Source organism: Podarcis muralis, chromosome 4 (assembly GCF_964188315.1).
Source record: "Podarcis muralis chromosome 4, rPodMur119.hap1.1, whole genome shotgun sequence".
Classification (NCBI taxonomy): Eukaryota; Metazoa; Chordata; class Lepidosauria; order Squamata; family Lacertidae; genus Podarcis; species Podarcis muralis.
The window spans coordinates 39,171,549-39,190,571 of record NC_135658.1 but is presented as its reverse complement, the minus strand read 5'-3'; the positions used below and the strand labels follow the sequence as shown (position 1 = coordinate 39,190,571).

The following is a 19,023-nucleotide window of genomic DNA, read 5'->3' as shown; positions in this document are numbered from 1 at the left end:
GGTCTATTGTTATTTTAACTTTTCCAGTATCTTAAATGATTGTTGTTAGTTTTATTGTGATAAATTTACTGTTTATTGTGTTAGTGATAATTTTATTTTAGCAATTTATTTCTCACTAATTATTATTGTAGTTAGTGATAATTGAGCTTTTTAAAAATAATAAAAATAAAGTGGTGTATAAATTTTACAAAATAGAAAACAATAAACAAGCCTCTCACCCAAGCACTGCTGTTGTAGTCATTAGGACCTTAAGACCTTCATAGTGCAGTACAGTGGTACTTCGGTTTAAGAACAGCCATGTTTACGAACTATTTGGTTTACAAACTCCGCAAAACCGGAAGTAGTGTTCTGGTTAGCAAACTTTACCTTGGTCTACGAATGGAAGCCGAACGGTGGAAGGGCACCGGCGGCGGAAAGCCCCATTAGGGAAAGTGCATCTTGGTTTAAGAACGGCTTTGGTTTAAGAACGGACGTCCAGAATGGATTAATTTCATAACCTGAGGTACCACTGTATAATGACATCCACACAGATCCAGAGGCATTCATAGGGAATAGGGAGAGAATCTAAATCAATGCCTTCATAAGACATATATATATATTGGGTTAGGACTTTTTCTGCTCTTTTGATTGTAAATTGTTTTACCTGGTTTTCATGTTGCATTTTTATATTGTTACCTGGCAGTTGTGGTGAATGTAGGTCATTAGCAGTAGCAGCAGCAGCAGCAGCAGCAATAAAGCTCAAGGTGATGAGTGGAAAGGGAAGAAAGCTTTGGTCAGTGTGGCTGGTGTCCACTGCCATGGTCGTTCATTCAAAGGCTGGATCTGATCTCATCCCAGATCCCAAATGGAATTGGGCTGATTTAGGTCAGTCTGGGATTTGGTTGGCTTCAGTGGAGGCAGCAGAGTTTTAATGCACGGGAGAGAAGGAGCCAAATTTTATTTTATTTGACATATTTATCTGCTGCTTAATTACCTAAGTATCTAGTAGTGTACACAAAAATTACCGTATTAAAATTTATACAATGGATAAAAGCAATCAAAAGTAATCATAAAAACAGAAAGCTCCCTGAAAAATGCCTGCTGAAAAAGAAAGGTATTTGTCAGGCTCCTGAAGTTGAATGGTGAGGGCCCCTGCTTAATCTTAACTGGGAGGAAGTTCCACAGAATCATGGAAACCTATCTAAGAGTTTGCTTGCCCATGAGGGTCTGTCTCCTGGGCTTCTCCTAATTTGGGGTACTTCCTCATCTGAAATAAACTTTGAAGAAATAAAAAAAAAGGTGTTTTCTCTCTTTAAATGTCACAGTGTGGTGACTGATGATTGTGATGGGCCTTGAGCTGTCACTGTAAACCACCCTGGAAATTATTCACATTGAACAATGAGCTACAAATCTATTGAATAAAGAAACTAACACCTACTGATTCCTCTCCTGGGGTCCCTTCATAAGAATTCCTTGTTGGTTTTCTTTAATACTGTGATTCGTTAATTATGAACGTATCCCTGTTAAGGTGGCCCTAGTCATTCTCAGAAGGGTAGTTTCAGAAAGGAATACTGGGGAAACTCCTGTTGCCCATGTTCCATCTTGTCCCTCATGATATTTAACACATACATGAAATTTCTGGGTGAGGTCATTGGAGGTTTGAAGTTCATTGGGTTGGCTCCAACACAGCCATCCCACTTGCGCAATGAAGGTTCATTCTGCTCTCTATCCCTACAGTTCCTTGTACACCCTCATAATCTGCCACAGAGGGAGCAGATGGGGGGGGGGGAGCAGGAAAGGAGAGGAAGGGTAAGCCCTGTTCCATGAGTAGAACACCAAACACACTATGTTGGATACAACCCAGGACCATCTTCTTCTCTTTCCATCTAAATCCAAGGGAGCTGTTCAAGTTCTGAATTAAGCTCCAGCTATGGAGTTATGTGGCGCTGTGGGTTAAACCACAGAGCCTAGGGCTTGCCGATCAGAAGGTCAGTGGTTCGAATCCCCACGACAGGGTGAGCTCCCGTTGCTCGGTCCCTGCTCCTGCCAAACTAGCAGTTTGAAAGCACATCAAAGTGCAAGGATATAAATAGGTACCGCTCCGGCAGGAAGGTAAACGGCGTTTCCGTTCGCTGCTCTGGTTCGCCAGAAGCAGCTTAGTCATGCTGGCCACATGACCGGGAAGCTGTATGCTGGCTCCCTTGGCCAATAAAGCGAGATGAGTGCCGCAACCCCAGAGTCGGTCACGACTGGACCTAATGGTCAGGGGTCCCTTTACCTTTACTATGCATGACATTAAATATGGCTTTGCTCTGAAAATGTAGGGGTTTCTTTTTAAAAAATGCAAATAGCATAATTATTGCCATACAGCAGGTAGAAAAGAATTATTTAACTCCTTAGTCACCCGTTGCAGTTCTGAGGAAAAACCCTCCATTGAAGCAAGGATTTGTATTGGTAGGAAATCCCCCATTGGAGCTAATGGGACTTTTCCTACCAAAGCATTACTGACACCAGAAGAGGGGTTTTCCTCAGGACTGCAGCAGGGGAGGAAAGAGTTAAATCCTTCCCCACATGAACGCTCTGATACCATTAATTATCAACACCACACCTGCTACTGATATAATTTGCATTTTGAAAAAGCCGGCACAGTAAATACAAACACACATTTAGTGTCATGTGAAGACCTCAGTGTCTGATCTTATGTATGTGAATGAACAAACTGAAGCTTTATACAGGAGAAGAGGTGCTTCTGGTCAGTAATAAGGCAGTTCAGAGAAGAGGGGCTCAGCCTATGTTGAATAGGGTTGCACTTCCACTGAAGACTCAGGTTTGTAGTTTGGGCGCACTCCTGGATTCAGCCCTGAAACTGGCTACCCAGGTATCAGAAGTGGCCTGGAGTCAGTGGCAAAGCTGTATGCTCCAGCACCGGGGGTGGGGAGCAGGCAAGGGAATGGCTGGTGCATGCCACCCTGTGGGGAGGGGCGCATGGCACGGTGGTGTAGCACATCGCCCGTGGGGGCATGGTGTGCGTCCTAGGGGCATGGTACGCCACCTGTGGGGGCGTGGCGCCCAGTGCAGTGGGGGGTGCACGGCGTGTGTCCGGGGGCTATGGTACCCCCCTCCCCGATCGTGCCAGGGACGATGCACTCCCCCCACCCCACCCCTGTTCCTCCTCCAGTGCCTGGAGTGATTCTATACAGGTATCTGCCACTGCTTCTGTTCCTCAAAATGTCAGATCTGGATTCAGTGAGACCTGCCTTAGTTACATCTCTGGGCTTGCCATTCAAGAGTGTTCAGGAACTCCAACTGTATCAGAATATTATACTCAGACTATTGACTCAGAATATTACACTCAGACTATAGGAAGCATATACAGTCATACCTTGGGTTGAAGTTGCTTCAGGTTGAGCGCTTTCGGGTTGTGCTCCGCGGCGCCCCGGAAGTAACAGAACGCGTTACTTCCGGGTTTCGCCGCTCACGCAGACGGTCAAAACAACGTCACTTGCATGCGCGGAAGCAGCGAATCGCGGCCCGCGTACGTGCAGATGCGCAGTTGCGGGTTGCGTTCGCTTCAGGATGAGAATGGGGCTCCAGAATGGATCCCGTTCGCATCCTGAGGTATCACTGTTCCTCTCATGTCATGTTGTAGCAGCTTCAGTGACCACCAACCTGTTTACAGGCACAATTCAAAGTGCTGATTATGATCTATCAAAATTAAGATATCTGACTAACTATTCCCTGATATGAGTTTCCCTGCATCTTAATATCTTAAAGATATTATACATTTCAACTTCTCAAGCATGTTTGGTGGGAATTTGAGTGGGCCTTCTCAGCGTCAGCTCCCAGGGTTTGCAACTTCTTCCCATTAGATGCAACGGAGGAGAATTCAGATTTCAGAAAACAAAGCTCTCCTTGTAGGGCCAATATGGTTTGCTTTGTCCATTCACTACAGATTATCACTCCAGGGTTTTGAAACAAACATACTGTACTGATGGCACATTTCATCCACCATAAGAGGAAAACAAAGCAACGGACATAAAAAAAGAATTAGTTATCAGTAATTAAAAAATAGAACGTTGTTGCTTAACATTCAAGGCATTTCAGCACCATCATGTTATTATACAACTGCACTTTTGTTTCTATTTGTGTCCCTCTAGATGTTCCTTTCATTGCACATTCATGATGATTTACGCTTCTGATGTTATTGGATCACACATGATCCTGCTTACCATACTATTTACACCTGCACATGTTTTGGGGTGGTCATACTGTTTCATTGTCAACCAAAGTTTATCTTGTAACTTTTCATACCACACAAATGTTTGGAGTTTTTTGTCCAGATTTTGTCACATTACAGACCCCTCCAGGCAGCAGTAATGTGGATGCAAGAATAACAGAACAACTAACAAATCAGAATATATCCACCACTAAAACACTCTTATAGTGTCATAACACACCCACAATAAAACATGAGTCTGGACATCTTAATACACACAGTCCAGCAGTCTGCTGAGAAACTTGGAAAGACTTTCATAACTGAGAAACCAAAATGGCTTTCAGAATGATCCCTTACTAACTTTGGGTTCATGATACTAAGGAGCAGCTCAAGCTTGAATGAAGCCTTATGTGTCTATGTTCTGGAACTCTCCTTTCATCAAGCTTCAAACAACCAGATTTGGTTGTGGTCAGATAGTCCAACAAACTCATATGTTCTTCTAAACAGGCATCTGTAACATTGCCAGGGGCCACCATCTTATCCACTTGACTGATGCAGTCATATTCTCCTGAAGTTCTTGATTTCAGTAAAAGTACTGAGGACATGCTGGAAATGATCCATAGTTCATTGAACAAGATGTCCTTGTTTCTATATATGACGCTTCCTCTGATGACATTTTGGAGCTCCACCAGTCTGCTTACTATTCACGCTTCCTCGTACTATTCACCAGTCTGTATTTCTTTAGAAACAAGAATATTATTACTTTTAAAAAGAAGAAAGAAAGCCATTGCTAAAACTAATAACTGATTGGCACATCTCCCCTAATTTATCTTCTCTAATTTACACTCATCCACAAATATACAAACATATAACCAACTGTTATATATGTGCCAAACATACAAACACACACACACACACACACCACACATAACCCAACACATACACACACAGCCTATTTCTAGATCATAAAGTTATTATCTATGCAATATTTGATCAGACATAAAGGCCACATCCACACTGTACATTTAAAGCACTATTATACCACTTAAACAGCCATGCTTTCCCTCAAAAGAATCTTAGGGGCTGCACTTGTTTGAGCAGGTTAAGCAAGTGGTTTTTAACTCCACTATGTAGAACCAATGACAATACAGTCGTGCCTTGGAAGTCAAATGGAATACGTTCCGGAAATCTGTTCGACTTCCAAAATGTTCGGAAACCAAAATGCAGCTTCTGATTGGCTGCAGGAAACTCCTGCAGCCAGTCGTAAGCTGTGGAAGCCCCATTGGGCATTCGGCTTCCAAAAATAGTTTGCAAACCAGAACAGTCACTTCCGGGTTTGCGGTGTTCAGGAGCCAAAACATTCGAGAACTAAGCTATTCGAAAACCAAGGTGTGACTGTACTGTTGTTTTATACTCTGGGAATTATATAACAGTGAGGGAATCAGAATATTCACAGAATCTGCATATAAGGTTGCATAGAGCAAAGTTGTTCCATTGGCCCAAGAATGCATGCCAGCACAACAGGTCTTCCTTTCCCTGCATCCCCACCTTCAAATTTTCTCCAGAAGCTTGGAAGACACCCCAGAACAGATTAGGGTTGGAGGAGGCACATGAGGAAAGGGAGTCTCATTGTGCAGGTGTAAGTTATTGTGCTAATCAGATAACTTCCCTGGGTATATGCTACGGGAGTGAAATATTACAGAGAGGTTCATTCACTAAATACCCTTTCTAGAAAATTCACACTTTTAAAAATAAAGAGTACAGTTCTTCATTGCATGAGGTACTTACGCGTTACTGAAAGGGAAGTTGGATCAAGCGTCATGTTTGTGCAATCAGGTATATTCAGCCCATCCATTTCTTCCTTGTCATAAATATTTTGCCTTAAAATATTCATCACAAACCCTTCACTCATTCTAGACTTCATAAACTCTTCAGTCTCAGGCGGCACTGTGAACCATAAAAGGTAGGATGCTGAATTGTTTTCTTTACTGTAAGAAGGAAAGAAACATTGTGGGGATGAGAAGTCATTGGGTTATACAGCTATTCTTCCCCCTACTTTTGATACACTTCATGAGGTAATGTGATAAATGCTCATTTGGGAGCAAAAAACAAAGAAAGACTGGGGTGTTCTCCTCTGCATCAAAGGAATGTAAGCTGGCAGTATAAGAATAAGAATAAGAATAATAAATAAGAATAAGAAGAAAAACAATTTAAACCCTGCCCCTCTGGCTGGGTGTCCCCAGCCACTCTGGGCAACTCCCAACAGAATATTTAAAATGTGATAAAACATCAAACATTAAAAGCTTCACTGAACAGGGTTCCTTCAGGTGTCTTTTAAAAGTCAGATAGTTGTTTATTTCCTTGACATCTGATGGGAAGGTGTTCCACAGGGCGGGTGCCACCACCGAAAAGGCCCTCTGCCTGGTTCCCTGTAACCTCACTTCTCACAGTGAAGGAACCACCAGAAGGTCCTCAGCGCTGGACCTCAGTGTCTTGGCTGTATGATGGGGGTGTAGACACTCCTTCAGGTATACTGGGCCAAGGCTGTTTCATGTTGGAGTGGCTTTTTAAAAAAAAATCTCACTGGGAGTGTGTACCAACAACTTCTTAAAGCCCCAAAGCTATATTGTAGTGCTCCTGTACCCTTCATCATTGTGGAGAGGAATGAATGTAGCTTGCTGGGCAGACTGATATTGCATCGGCCATCCTTAATACAGTGGTACCTCAGGTTAAGTACCGTACTTAATTCATTCTGGAGGTCCGTTCTTAACCTGAAACTGTTCTTAACCTGAAGCACCACTTTAGCTAATGGGGCCTCCTGCTGCTGCTGCGCTGCCGGAGCATGATTTCTGTTCTCATCCTGAAGCAAAGTTCTTAACCTGAGGTACTATTTCTGGGTTAGCGGAGTCTGTAACCTGAAGTATACATAACATGAAGCGTATGTAACCCGAGGTACCACTGTACTTTAATAGCAACAGGTTAGGGCTGTCATACATCTGGGTTTTCTCAGACACGTACAGGAATCACTGAGAAAAATGGCGTCCTGGCAGACTTTTCTGAACTGGCAAGTTGGGCTAACAAAAAAAATGAGGGGGTGTTCCCCAAAAAAGCTCAACAACTTCAACAAAAAAAAGCCTCCATCTGGATTTTCACTTTGGGAGAAAATGGTAACCCTACAACAGGTGGTTGAGTGCTGAATGAAGTAGAGCCAAAACAGGGCAACCAAGAAACAATTAAAAAAAAAAAGTGGACTGAACATTTTAAGAAATCAAATATGGACTGTGTTAAAATTTTCTCAACACACTTTCCCCCCATTCAGTTTCAGGTGTTCTAAATCACATAATTGAATCCTTGGAGCTGACTCCCCTTTCCTACCTGAAGGAAACAACTTCAGCCATGACGAAATACCGTCCAAGTGCAGGTGAATGACTGTATACATCTGTAAGCTTGAGAGAGAAGACATTAATTACTGACACATGTTATTCACTTATCTATTTATTTATTGCATTCATGTCTCTCTAAGGAGCTCCGTGTGGTGTACATGGTTCTCATCCTCTTAGTTTATTCCCCACATCAACCTTGTAAAGTAAGTTAGGTTGGGAGACAGTGACTGGCCCAAGGTCAAGCATTGGGCTTCATGTGTTTTCATTTTGTATTTTTATGATGTGAACTGTCCTGTGATCTTTGGATGAAGGGTGGTATGCAAATTTAACAAACAAACAAACAAAGGCTATGAACTCAGGTCTTAGACCAACACACTAACCACTGCACCACACTGGTTCCTGATATTGCACATTGCATTGATATTGTTTAGCTATTCTCCATGACACTCTGTGACATTATGGGTTATAACATTTCAGAAATGTCCGCTACAAAGTTACAAATTACTTTAGATAAATAGTAAGTCTCCTTCTGACATTTTGCTGGCATCCTGCCTTCCTTCCTTGAAGGAAAAAGTACACCTTCCTATCACTTTTGTTTCCCAACTAGTTCCCAAGTAGCGATCCTTCCTGCTTTTCTAAGGGGGGAAATGTTGTCTTAACAGGGATGCACAATAAAAATACCACCATAAGTTGGACCAGGCTTTGTGTAGCTTAGAAGGCCCTGGTACAATTGTCACTGCATCATATTATTCCCAGGGACATTCCTGGAGGGGAGGGGGGGTGCAGCTGACCTGTTTGGGCAATGAGAGGAGTCATCTTCTTCCCCCAAGAATGATCCTGGGAACGACAACACCAGAGATGCTGAATTGCACCCAGGATTGAGGGGCCCCAGTGCACGGCACCCTTGTGCGCAACAAGCGTCATTGGGAGGAGGCTGAGTGTGGACCCCAGCATGACACAGCTTCAATGGCTGGTGGCTCCTCCTCTCTCGCACTCAGGAGCCAGCCACTGAAACTGTGCCATGCTCAATTCAGCACTGGGTCGCCTCTATCCCCTCAACACTGAGGAGCTCCTAGCAGATATTGGGGGGGGGCAAAAACCCCTTGGCCCCATAGAGCTGGTGCTTCTGGACAACACATCATGACATAAGAATGATCTCATTGGAATATTCTATTCAAAATGGAGACCTTGTTTGGCTCATTGTTGCCACCTCAAGCAACAGTAAGGATGGATGGCTCACCACAGAGCCATTCTGAACAGATTTCATTGCCCCCAGAACTGGCTCCATGTTTGCTTGTTGACGGGTGGACAAATCCACCCACTTTTACAAAGAGGGAGGGAGGTGCTTAGGGACTGGTAAAAAGGGCTGCCTCCTTATTTCTTCAACCTTTTAAATATTTTGGTTTGTTTAGAGCAGCTTTGTGGCTGTACAGTGTGTGTGTGTGTGTGTGTGTGTGTGTGTGTGTGTGTGTGTGTGTGTAAACAAACTTCCAAGAAATGACTGCACATGATAATTTCCTACCTGGAAATTGTATGGGGTGGAGGAGATGACTGTCCCATCTTTCCCTCCTTATATTGACTGGAAGTAACTCACCAGGCTTTCAGACAGAGGGCCATTCTCTTCCCTATCTGGAGATGCCTGGGATTGAACCTGGGACTTTCCACATGCATGACGGATGCTCTGTTACTGACCTATGGCCCATCTCCTAAGGATGAGGCTCTTGTGCCTTATAAGAATGGGACAGAAAATATGTTCATGTGTGAGATCATGGGATCATTTGAGTTAGAAAGGACCTTGAAGGTCATCCAGTCCAATACACTGCTCAATGCAGGATGAAGTGGCAGAATGAATAAATACAGGAGACGTAAAGGGAGTTCTGTTGCACCGGCAGAAACTGTTCAGTTTGTGCAATGATGTCACTGGATACCACCATGGGACTTTAGCTGGAAAACTTACCCTCTTACTAAGATTTTCAAAAATCAACTTAAATGCTGATTCTGAGAGCTCCAGGTCAGGATTAGTACAGTGAATTTTTAATATCCCTGTGAAATTATGAAGACTGCCATTTTCTATTGATTCAGGGTCCCAGTAGTCATCTTCATCTATGTAAACTGCTAGAATAATAATAAAAAGTATTTGTAGTAACTCTCACAAGCTAGCCAATATATTTTTCATCATATAGTGATTCTAAATAATAATAACAACAATAACAACAATAACAACAATAACAACAATAGCAATGACAATAACACCTTCCTCTCAATGAGATGAAACGCATGTCTATATTTCAATTTCATTAAACCAAGATCAGTGGCTTGGGCTGTGGGCTGTTGCAAAATCATAGGAGATTAGAGTTGGAGGACATCTAGACAAACTTCTTGCTCAGTGCAGGAACCTTGCAAATACAGCCCATTCTATGACAGCAGTGGGTGGGCAGAGAGTAGAATGATGGCTTTATGCCCAGCCATATACCTGCATTCAAGCACAGGTGAGTCTATGTGCATACAAACTGCACATGGAAAATTCAATTCACATGATCAAGATTCTTGAAAAAGAGGCATGGAAAAAATGTGAAGCAAATAAATAAAACCAGTGACCTTGTCTTTGAAAAGTTTTCTAAGTATATGTACAGTCTGTGCGCATTTAGGCTCTTTCATGCTATCCCCCTTTTACATTTTTAACTGAATGTTCAGTGAATGTTCAATACACATGCCGATGACATGCTTACATTTACACCCAGGACCAAATTCAAAGCAGAAGTAATGCTAGCATACCCAGACACTGGTGGTGCCTCTTTTTCACAGCATACAGACACAGCTATCTCTTGGGACCTAACTAGACACAGTGCATAGGATGAATAGTATCATGTGCTCTGTGTAAATAAAGCGGCTATGGCGAAAGTTCAGATTGGGATCACAGTGCTCAGGAGGGGAATTTAAATTAACACTTATCCGTTTTATGCAAACACACACGCTTTATGTGTAATAAACATGTTTCACTCTTAGTGTTGATCTATAACCCCCAAAGAAATAAAAATGTGTTGAAAACTGAATAAGTCTGAAAGCCATTTTTAAACCAACATGTTAAATTTTGAATGTTTTGTCAGTTTTGCCTCATAGTCAAAACACAGGCATAGGCAAACTCGGCCCTCCAGATGTTTTGGGACTACAACTCCCATCATCCCTAGCTAACAGGACCAGTGGTCAGGGATGATGGGAGTTGTGGTCCCAAAACATCTGGAGGGTCGAGTTTGCCTATGCCTGTCAAAACAGCTTTGTGAGGAGGAATCCTAATTTTTATTTCATAGATGGAGAAAGGTGAGAGACATTGCCCAAGATCACATAAGAAGTTCAAGGCAGAGGTGAGCCTTGATCCAAGTCTTCAGATAAATGTCAGGGGCAATGCTGGTTTTAAATTCTTTGCCATTTCTAATCCATAGGAGTACCCCCTCCTCACATAGAAACACTGTCGGTATACACACTCTACATTTAAAGCACCCCCCCCAATAATCCTGAGAACTGTAGTTTGCGAAGGGTTCTGGAAATTGTAGCTCTGTGGGGATAAACTATAAGTACCAGGATTCTTGGGTATGTGTGTCCTTAAAAGGTATGGTGTGTACGCTGCCATAGAAGTCCCAATCTAGATGACTACATTGTCCCATTGCTTTCCAATGGGAATTCAGATTCAATCCTATACCCACTAACCTGGAAGTAAGGCCCATTGAACTCAGTAGGACTTACTTCAGTGTAGACATCATATAAGGACTGCCCTATTAGTCACAAGTAACTTGAGATGGATTGAGACCATGGTGGGGAGTAGCTCTCCCCACATATCTTTGATGTCATTTCATATTGGAAGAAGGGTACATACCTGAATAGAAAACCAAACTTAGAATAGTCACAAGAATCAACACCAGAAAAGCGGAAGTTAAAATCATCCACAGCTTGCATTTCCAAAAAACAGTTTCAAAACATGACTTGAAGTAGGCTGGCGTCTGTCACAAAAAAAGAGTAAAAGGGGGGAAATATGTTAATAAGTTGTGTGAAAGATTGAAAGCAATCTCTCATTGAATTATTCCAACACACGTGTATTAGATTTGACCTTGTAGATCAAGGTAACCAATGCCTCTAGATGTTGTTGAACTACAGCTTCCATGATCCCTGGCCATTGCTCATGCTGGATGGGACTGACAAGAGTTGGAGTCCAACAACATCTCAGGAGCACCATTCTTCCTACTCCCAAGTCTATAACAATATTGGAAACCCCAAAAGGAGATGTTGGAGCTCGGAACTCAACAAGTAGAAGCTGTCATACTAAGTTCCTAGCTTGAAGAGCTAACTGTTACACCTTTAGTAAACATCTGTGTTTGCTAAGCAGGATGTTTGCTATCGCATGCATGCTTGCTTAAACCAGCACCTTCTTTGTTGAGAATAAAGAGCGATAGGGTTACAACAGTTTCAGGTGTGAATAGCTGTAGCCTTTGAAATCCATGTTCTTGCGCCATAAGTATGATAGTGAGCACATCACATTACAAAAAAATTAGAGTTGCAACATGTGTGTGACTACCTAGGAATAAATCACATGCAGATTTAAACATTTTATTTTAACAACTGAGACCTGCAATGAAATGTTGCAGTGTTGAGTGCCTGAGTGCAGTGTTCACACATTGTACTGTTGACCATATTGTTTGCTTCCCCCACAATACTCCATTCCATCCCTCTTCTCACCAGATTCCCGCCTTCCCAACATGTTAGGCTCCCCCCCCCCCCCAGTTTTGTTTGTACTTCAGCAAGCCTTGGGGATCACCTCAACCTGCTGATAGCAACATCTTGTTTGTGTATTATTGTTTGCTTTATAAAAAGCAACACTTTGAGAACTGAGATTGTTGTTAGCATGTTGAATTTTAATATCTGAACTTGTAAAAGTATAGGGTATATCTTTTATTTATGTGCAGATTCTCCCCCCCCCCCACTCTAAGAACTGTTAATGAATGGGGGAGAGTGATAACTCTTTTAAGGCAGCCACCTCAGAGACATTTACCTGTCCCATTGAACTTGTTGGCTCTTGCTTCTGAGCAGACATACATAGGGCTTAATTGTAAACTAATCACAACCCACCTTGGTTTTACTAGTCAAAAACCATATATACATAACATACATAAATGTAATACTTTTGATAATGAAGGGTTAAAAAAATGACCATGGCAACATGATTATTGTAAGAACACAGTCGTTTGTGAGTGAATCATTTAAGGGTCCAGTCCAGGAAAGTAGATGTAGAGTACTCAAAACTGCACACTCACAAAGCTAAAATCTACTGACTAACTGTTTGTAAGGAAATGGGAAATGGATGCAACTGAATCAAAGGTCTTCAGTAAGCCAGGAATTCACTGAAGCTAGATTGTGACACATGTGCCAACTTTGTGGATTGGGGAACAAAGTTTTGCAGTACTCTAGGAGAAAGTGTGCATTAAACAACACACAAAAATCTATTATATTTTGAGAAACCGCTTGCCAAAATGTGTACATTAGATAAAACTGAATGCATGGATGTGTATATTAAGAGAACACACACGCAAATGCTGGTGAATTTTCACGACAACTTTTTAAAAAGTTGCAAACTGATGTGGAAATGTGGCAGGATTAAGATTAGAAAAATGAGGAAGTGAGAGAAACCGAAACTGGCTGATTCATGCATCGCTGCGCCCCTGAAACTGATAAGTTGGTATTCTTAGTGAGAAACAGGTGTTGTATCTGTTAAATGGGGGTGTTTCACACTGAATTTTCCAATTTCTCTGTGTGAAACACACACACACACACATACACACACACACACACACACACACACACACACCTTTAAAACTGTTAAAGTCAAAGCCTGTCCCAAGAGAATTCTTTATTATTCTGAAACAATGCAGGTTAATTGTAGTAACACACTTTTACCAAACGGAAAGTGAATAATTCAGTGGCTTACCTGAATATGAGCTTCCGGATTAAGAGGTTCATGCTCCCGTTCTTCATTGCTTAATGCTGGTAAATCAATGGTCTCATGGCCATTCATTGCTTCTTATTCCCCGTGAAGAACTTTTCAACACAGGACATGTGAGCAGGAAAAACTAACTTCCTCTGCATTTTCAGCCCTGGGTATGTTTCTGATGATAACACGCCAGGGCCGAAAAGTTTCTATTGTTCCCGTGTCCCATATCCTGTGCCCCTGAAACGGGACGATAGACTGGAATGCTTCAAAACAAAAACAAAAAATAGATTTCAAGTGAGCGCTTGGAAAAATCAATACGTAAAAGTCGAGAAGTCCCAGTTTTATCAGCGTTCGGGAAATGCAAAGTCTCGTTTGAGGGTTGTGCAAAGAAAGGCTGGAATTTCCAGTTTGGTAAGCCTGCCTTCTGCAGACACAAGCAGGTAATATAACCTGAGGCAGCCTAGCCCTTGCTGGAGTGACAAATAAAAGCTCGTGCTTGTACAAGAATGAAACTAGATCCTTGACAGGGATGGCCTTCTTAGATATCAAAGAACGCTAGCACAAAAAACCGTGATTGTAGGTGAGAGCTGGAAAAATTCAAATTATATACAAAGCTTCTTTTGTCTGACAGTGGCTAATTGCTAGACTAATAACTACATATATCTAGAGAAGAATCTTGCCTAAAGGACCCCAGGAGAACCCTGGCATTTTCAAAGAACATTTGATCATTAATTCCTTGAAGGAATTTTGTAAATATAGACTTGGCCCTACTAAGCCAACTGGGAAAGAATGAAATATAATATTAAGGCTGAACTCCTATGCAGACTTATTTGAGTCGCATCAAACATGATGGCACTTACAGTACCTCTGAATAAACAAATGCAGAATTGTAACATTAGAGTACTGTTGCAAGGGTTAATAACACAATATTCTGCACGTCTACTTAGAAGTAAGCTCCATTGACTTCAGTGGGATTTATTCCTGGGTAAGTGAGTTTATTATTGCAACTTTAGTGTCTGTTTCTTACTATTGAGATATCATACTTGGTTTCCATGGCTGTAAAGGTATGTCATCTGAGACTATAGTTATGCATCTTCAACTTCACAGTGACTAGTTCAAGCTAAACTTAAAGCGTGTCCACCCAGAAGTAAATTATTATTATTATTATTAATAATAATAATAATAATAATAATAATAATAATAATAATGTATTATTTGTACCCCACCCATCTGGCTGGGCTTCCTCAGCCACTCTGGGTGGCTTCCAACAAAGATTAAAAATACATTAAAATTTCACATATTAAAAACTTCCCTGAACAGAGCTGCCTTCAGATGTCTTCTAAATGTCAGGTAATTGTTTATCTCTTTGACATCTGATGGGAGGACATTCCAAAGGTGGGCACAACTACTGAAAATTTCCTCTGCCTGGTTCCCTGTAGCTTTGCTTCTCACAGTGAGGGAACTGCCAGAAGGCCCTCGGCGCTGGACCTCAGTGTCTGGGCAGAACGATAGGGGTGGAGACGCTCCTTCAGGTATACTGGGCTGAGAGTGTTTAGGGCTTTAAAGGTCAACACCAACACTTTGAATTGTGCTCGGAAATGCCATTGAGCTCAATATTAGATGTATGTTTGAACTTAAAGTGCTCTGACCTGCTGGTGAGGCTATCAGGGGAGAAGCCTATGTTTCAAGCAGTCCTCTAGCCAAAGTTCTGTCCAGCCGAATCCAGTTTTAAAGATATAAAGAAACAGAGGATGACTTGAAATTATGCAACGGTCAGTTTTGGACACCACCAAATCCACGTGGGTCACCTGTTCTTTGTCTTCCATACTATAGTGAGACACGTTTCTGTTTAAATTATAGGAATTATTTCTGAATTTGCATCATTTCAGACATATAAATTAACACACACTAATACAAACCTTTTCTCCTCTCTTCTAATAATGCATTTATTCCTCCTTTTTCTTTTCTTTTTGATAAATCTTACATGGCCAGTCTACCAGCCAGGGAACAAGGATATATGAAGAATTCTAAATACAAATGGGTGCTGTTGCACACATGACTCCACCCCACGGTTCCTACAACCAAAATACAGACATCTAGCCCTGTTACCGATACATGATTTCAGATCAGCAGACGAGGAAGAAGCATGGACAACTACCTTTGGTCTTCTTAGAGGTGGCACAATGGGTCAGTGTGTCTGGCTGTTAACCGGAAGTTTGGTGGTTCGAGCCCACTCAGGTACAGCTCAGGGAAGTATTCCTGCATTGCAAAGGGTTGGACTAGATGTCCCTGAGGATCCCTTCCAACTCCACAGCTCTATGATTCCCTCACCCTCATTATTGCAATGGTTTGAAAGTCCTGCCCCATGCATGGTTGCATCAGGGTAAAGGTGGTTTGCAATAGGAAGTTATCCTTCTGGCCAAGAGAAATGCAATTTTTGTGGTCTACCTTTTTCTTTTTTGTCAAGAGTTGGGGTGCACTGTTGCACTGATTATATAACAATTATGTTATGTATAATTACAATAGTGAAATCACAAATATTTATGTGATTGCACTATACCCTTCCTGTTATCTTGATCGTTTCAGGTGGTCTTTTCCAGGGGTCCTGTGAGAATGAATACGATCACCGCTCACTTGGATCACTGGTGAATTTGCAACCATCTTTCTGAGAAACATTAGACATCCTATGGCAGCTGTAGCATTGACCTAAGTGCATTTGTGTTTGTGTTCACCATGCACATGGTGGACCATCCCAAAATGAACAGTGATGTTAACCAGTCCTTTCAAGTAATGGATATGAGTCACTTTTTGCTCAATTCATTTTATGTTGCAATCCAGATGAGCACATTTTATTTACACCACTTATGGTAAATAGTTTCCTGTTCCCACAGAAGCCCCAGTTTGAAAATGACAACACTACTCTTTAAAACTTCCATAAGCTCAACAGGAAACATGGAGTTTAAATTTGTCAGAGCCATTTAAAATAAACCCAGTAAGAAATGTCATATACAACAGGTTTCTGTTTTGTTTTTGATTTTTACCAAAATTAGTTTTAATTTCCATTCCTCCAAAGGGATTAAAGTTTTACAGCTTTAAAAGCCCTGTGGGGATCTTTGGGAACACATCTGTAGTTTCAAAACAACAACAACCACTACCACCAAGTACCTGTGGAGCAAATGCAGACTTTGGAATTTGAAAGAGCTGGATAACATTTTATTCATTACATAATTTATTTCTTTTCGATTCCTGACTGATGCTATTCTCTGAGGTTCAGACTCAGAAGGAATGAAACATGGTATTTATGGAAAACAAATAGAACTATGACATAGTTGCTGTTGATGTGGATGTTCATGCTGTTTCCTCCAGAAACCGTTACCAACTCTGGACATTTTCAGAATGGATTGAACTAACACACACACACACACAAATACAAAAAGGCATTGTATCGGGGAAATATGCTATGTAGAAATGTGTATATTAGCTAAAAATGCACACAGTTTAAGCTGTAGCCCTATACACACTTATCCAAGACAATGGTCTATTGAACTCAATGGGTTTTACTTCTGAGTAAATGTGAGTAGGATTACATTGTTGGTCCTTTTTTGCACAATACACTTAAGTCACTTTTCTGCATCCTTGGCTTTCATCTAAACAAGAAAAGTCTTGCATCTCTTCCCAGAAGATTCTTAGGCTTTGTCAGACAAATCTAGATTCTGATACAGTGGTATTTTCACATGGAAAGCACCTTCCATGACTCAGGTTAATTACCCAAGTACACAACACACAATATTATGTGGGTGGGTTGTATCCAACTAAGTTCTATTCAGAGTAGGTTCATTGAAATTCCCGTTTCTTTCAGTGGGCCCACTCTGAGTATTGCTGACTTTGGCTACAACACTGTGTGAGTGTACATGTGAGTTTATAGTACTGAGCTGTGCAGATGTAATACTGCCTAGGGCATCAAAGCTGTACTATATTGAATTAGACAAAATATGTCAAGTTAAGGAAAAATGACAAAACACAAGGATATTTTAAAAAATAAAAAAGCATTTGTCATCACATTTATTTGAGTATACATGTAAAGGAAGAATCTAAATCTTAAATACCTTAAGTTTATGCAGTCCAGCAGCCTGAAATTCTGAATTCACTTTGAAGCTGCAATCTTTTAATGTGTGCCTGGAACCTATTATCTTTCCAACGGAATTTTCTTTTGTTTTCTTTTAGTGTTTAGTCCCTTTCACTCTCCATTGGCTCTTTCTTAACCAGACAGGAGAAAATGTGGGAATATTCTCTGTTATAGCTCAGGAGGTGAAACTGCAGATGAATCATTAACTGTGCTAATGTGTTGCTTCACTTTTCCACATAACCCGGATGTCCAGAGTTCATTCACGGTTCTTTAGCTTCAGTATAACTTAGTATATCGCTCATCTGTTATTTATGTGTTTATTGCTATGTTACGGCTCTACATTTTTCGTACTCACCACTTCCTGAGCAGGAGGAAGTCACAGTGGCAGGTGTTTACAAGGTTGATGTTGACAAGTCATGTAGTGCTCCCGTAATGCTTGATGTTGGTTATTTTATTTTATTTTAACAAGTTGAATGTAGAGGAACAAGCAGATACTTAGGCAGCCTGTATAGCAAGGTCAGGTCACCTTTGACCCTCCGAGAGCTAGAACTGATGTGAGTCCAACACCACAGATTAGCCATACTTATTGTATAAATACTTATTATATAAGCCCTTTGAATTCCCTAAAGTTACTTCCATCTCAAAAAAAATCAGACTGTTTCACTTTCATTAGCCCCATCACCAACTGAAAAACTGTTTTTCCCAACACCAACCTTGGAAGATACCGTATTTTTTGCTCTATAAGACACACATTTTCCCTCCTAAAAAGTAAGGGGAAATGTGTGTGTGTGTTTTATGGAGCGAATGCAGGCTGCACAGCTTTCCTGCACAGCGTTGCTGCCGCTGCGCTGAAGAGGCTTTGCGTTGCTTTCGCTGAAGCCAGAACAGCAAGAGGGATAGCTGTGCTGAAGAGGCTTCGTGCGGCTATCCTTCTTGCTGTTCTGGCTTCAGGGATAGCTGCGCAAAGCCTCTTCAACAACAGTTGATTCAGAATATTTTTTTCCTTGTTTTCCTCATCTAAAAACTAGGTGCATCTTATGGTCAGGCGCGTTTTATAGAGCGAAAAATACGGTAGGTAGGGCATGCATTCATTTGGAAACATTGACTGTTCAACTGTTTAGAGGTGCTTTTGAAATCACCACTGTCTATGGGGGTTCCCAGTGGCCTCCATGGTGAAGAGCCCCTACCCCCAGCTTGGCTGGTGTGTCATTTTCCAGTCAGGAATAACGTAGTCACTGTGGCACATGTGTTGGTGTCCTTCTGTTTAGTCTTTTCCAATGTGTTCTATGTGGGGCTTTGCTTTTGCCTGGGGCAGACTGTGGCTGGTGCAGAATAATGCAGC

The 19,023-nt window shown here is 41.5% G+C and overlaps 1 protein-coding gene across 3 annotated transcripts; it reads right to left on the bottom strand.

Annotated features, from left to right (window-relative positions):
* Window positions 1–922: 922 nt before the first annotated feature.
* C4H3orf52 (chromosome 4 C3orf52 homolog) lies at window positions 923–17,826 on the bottom strand. 3 transcript variants are annotated; one of them, XM_028726761.2, is made up of 7 exons: window positions 17,662–17,826; window positions 13,553–13,818; window positions 11,450–11,573; window positions 9,536–9,693; window positions 7,571–7,641; window positions 5,984–6,183; window positions 923–4,934 (listed from the first exon to the last, which is right to left on the bottom strand). In XM_028726761.2, exons 2-7 carry the CDS (start codon window positions 13,637–13,639, stop codon window positions 4,915–4,917), a joined length of 660 nt encoding a protein of 219 aa, XP_028582594.2. In that variant the 5' UTR covers window positions 13,640–13,818; window positions 17,662–17,826; the 3' UTR covers window positions 923–4,914. The 3 variants fall into 3 exon arrangements, with proteins under 3 accessions (XP_028582594.2, XP_028582595.2, XP_077783346.1); XM_028726762.2 differs by lacking the exon at window positions 17,662–17,826 and having other exon boundaries at window positions 9,536–9,690; window positions 13,553–14,660; XM_077927220.1 differs by lacking the exon at window positions 17,662–17,826 and having other exon boundaries at window positions 13,553–14,652.
* Between the last annotated feature and the right edge of the window lie 1,197 nt (window positions 17,827–19,023).

What these genes read in the sequence shown, in the direction of transcription:
- C4H3orf52 (XM_028726761.2), bottom strand. Translation starts at nt 13,639, where the DNA reads ATGAATGGCCATGAGACCATTGATTTACCAGCATTAAGCAATGAAGAA. An exon ending in TTGAAAATCTTAGTAAGAGG is followed by an intron (nt 7,642 to 9,535) that starts GTAAGTTTTCCA and finishes TTCTCTCTCAAG; the next exon opens with CTTACAGATGTATACAGTCA. An exon ending in GCTGAAGTTGTTTCCTTCAG is followed by an intron (nt 6,184 to 7,570) that starts GTAGGAAAGGGG and finishes TCCTTCTTACAG; the next exon opens with TAAAGAAAACAATTCAGCAT.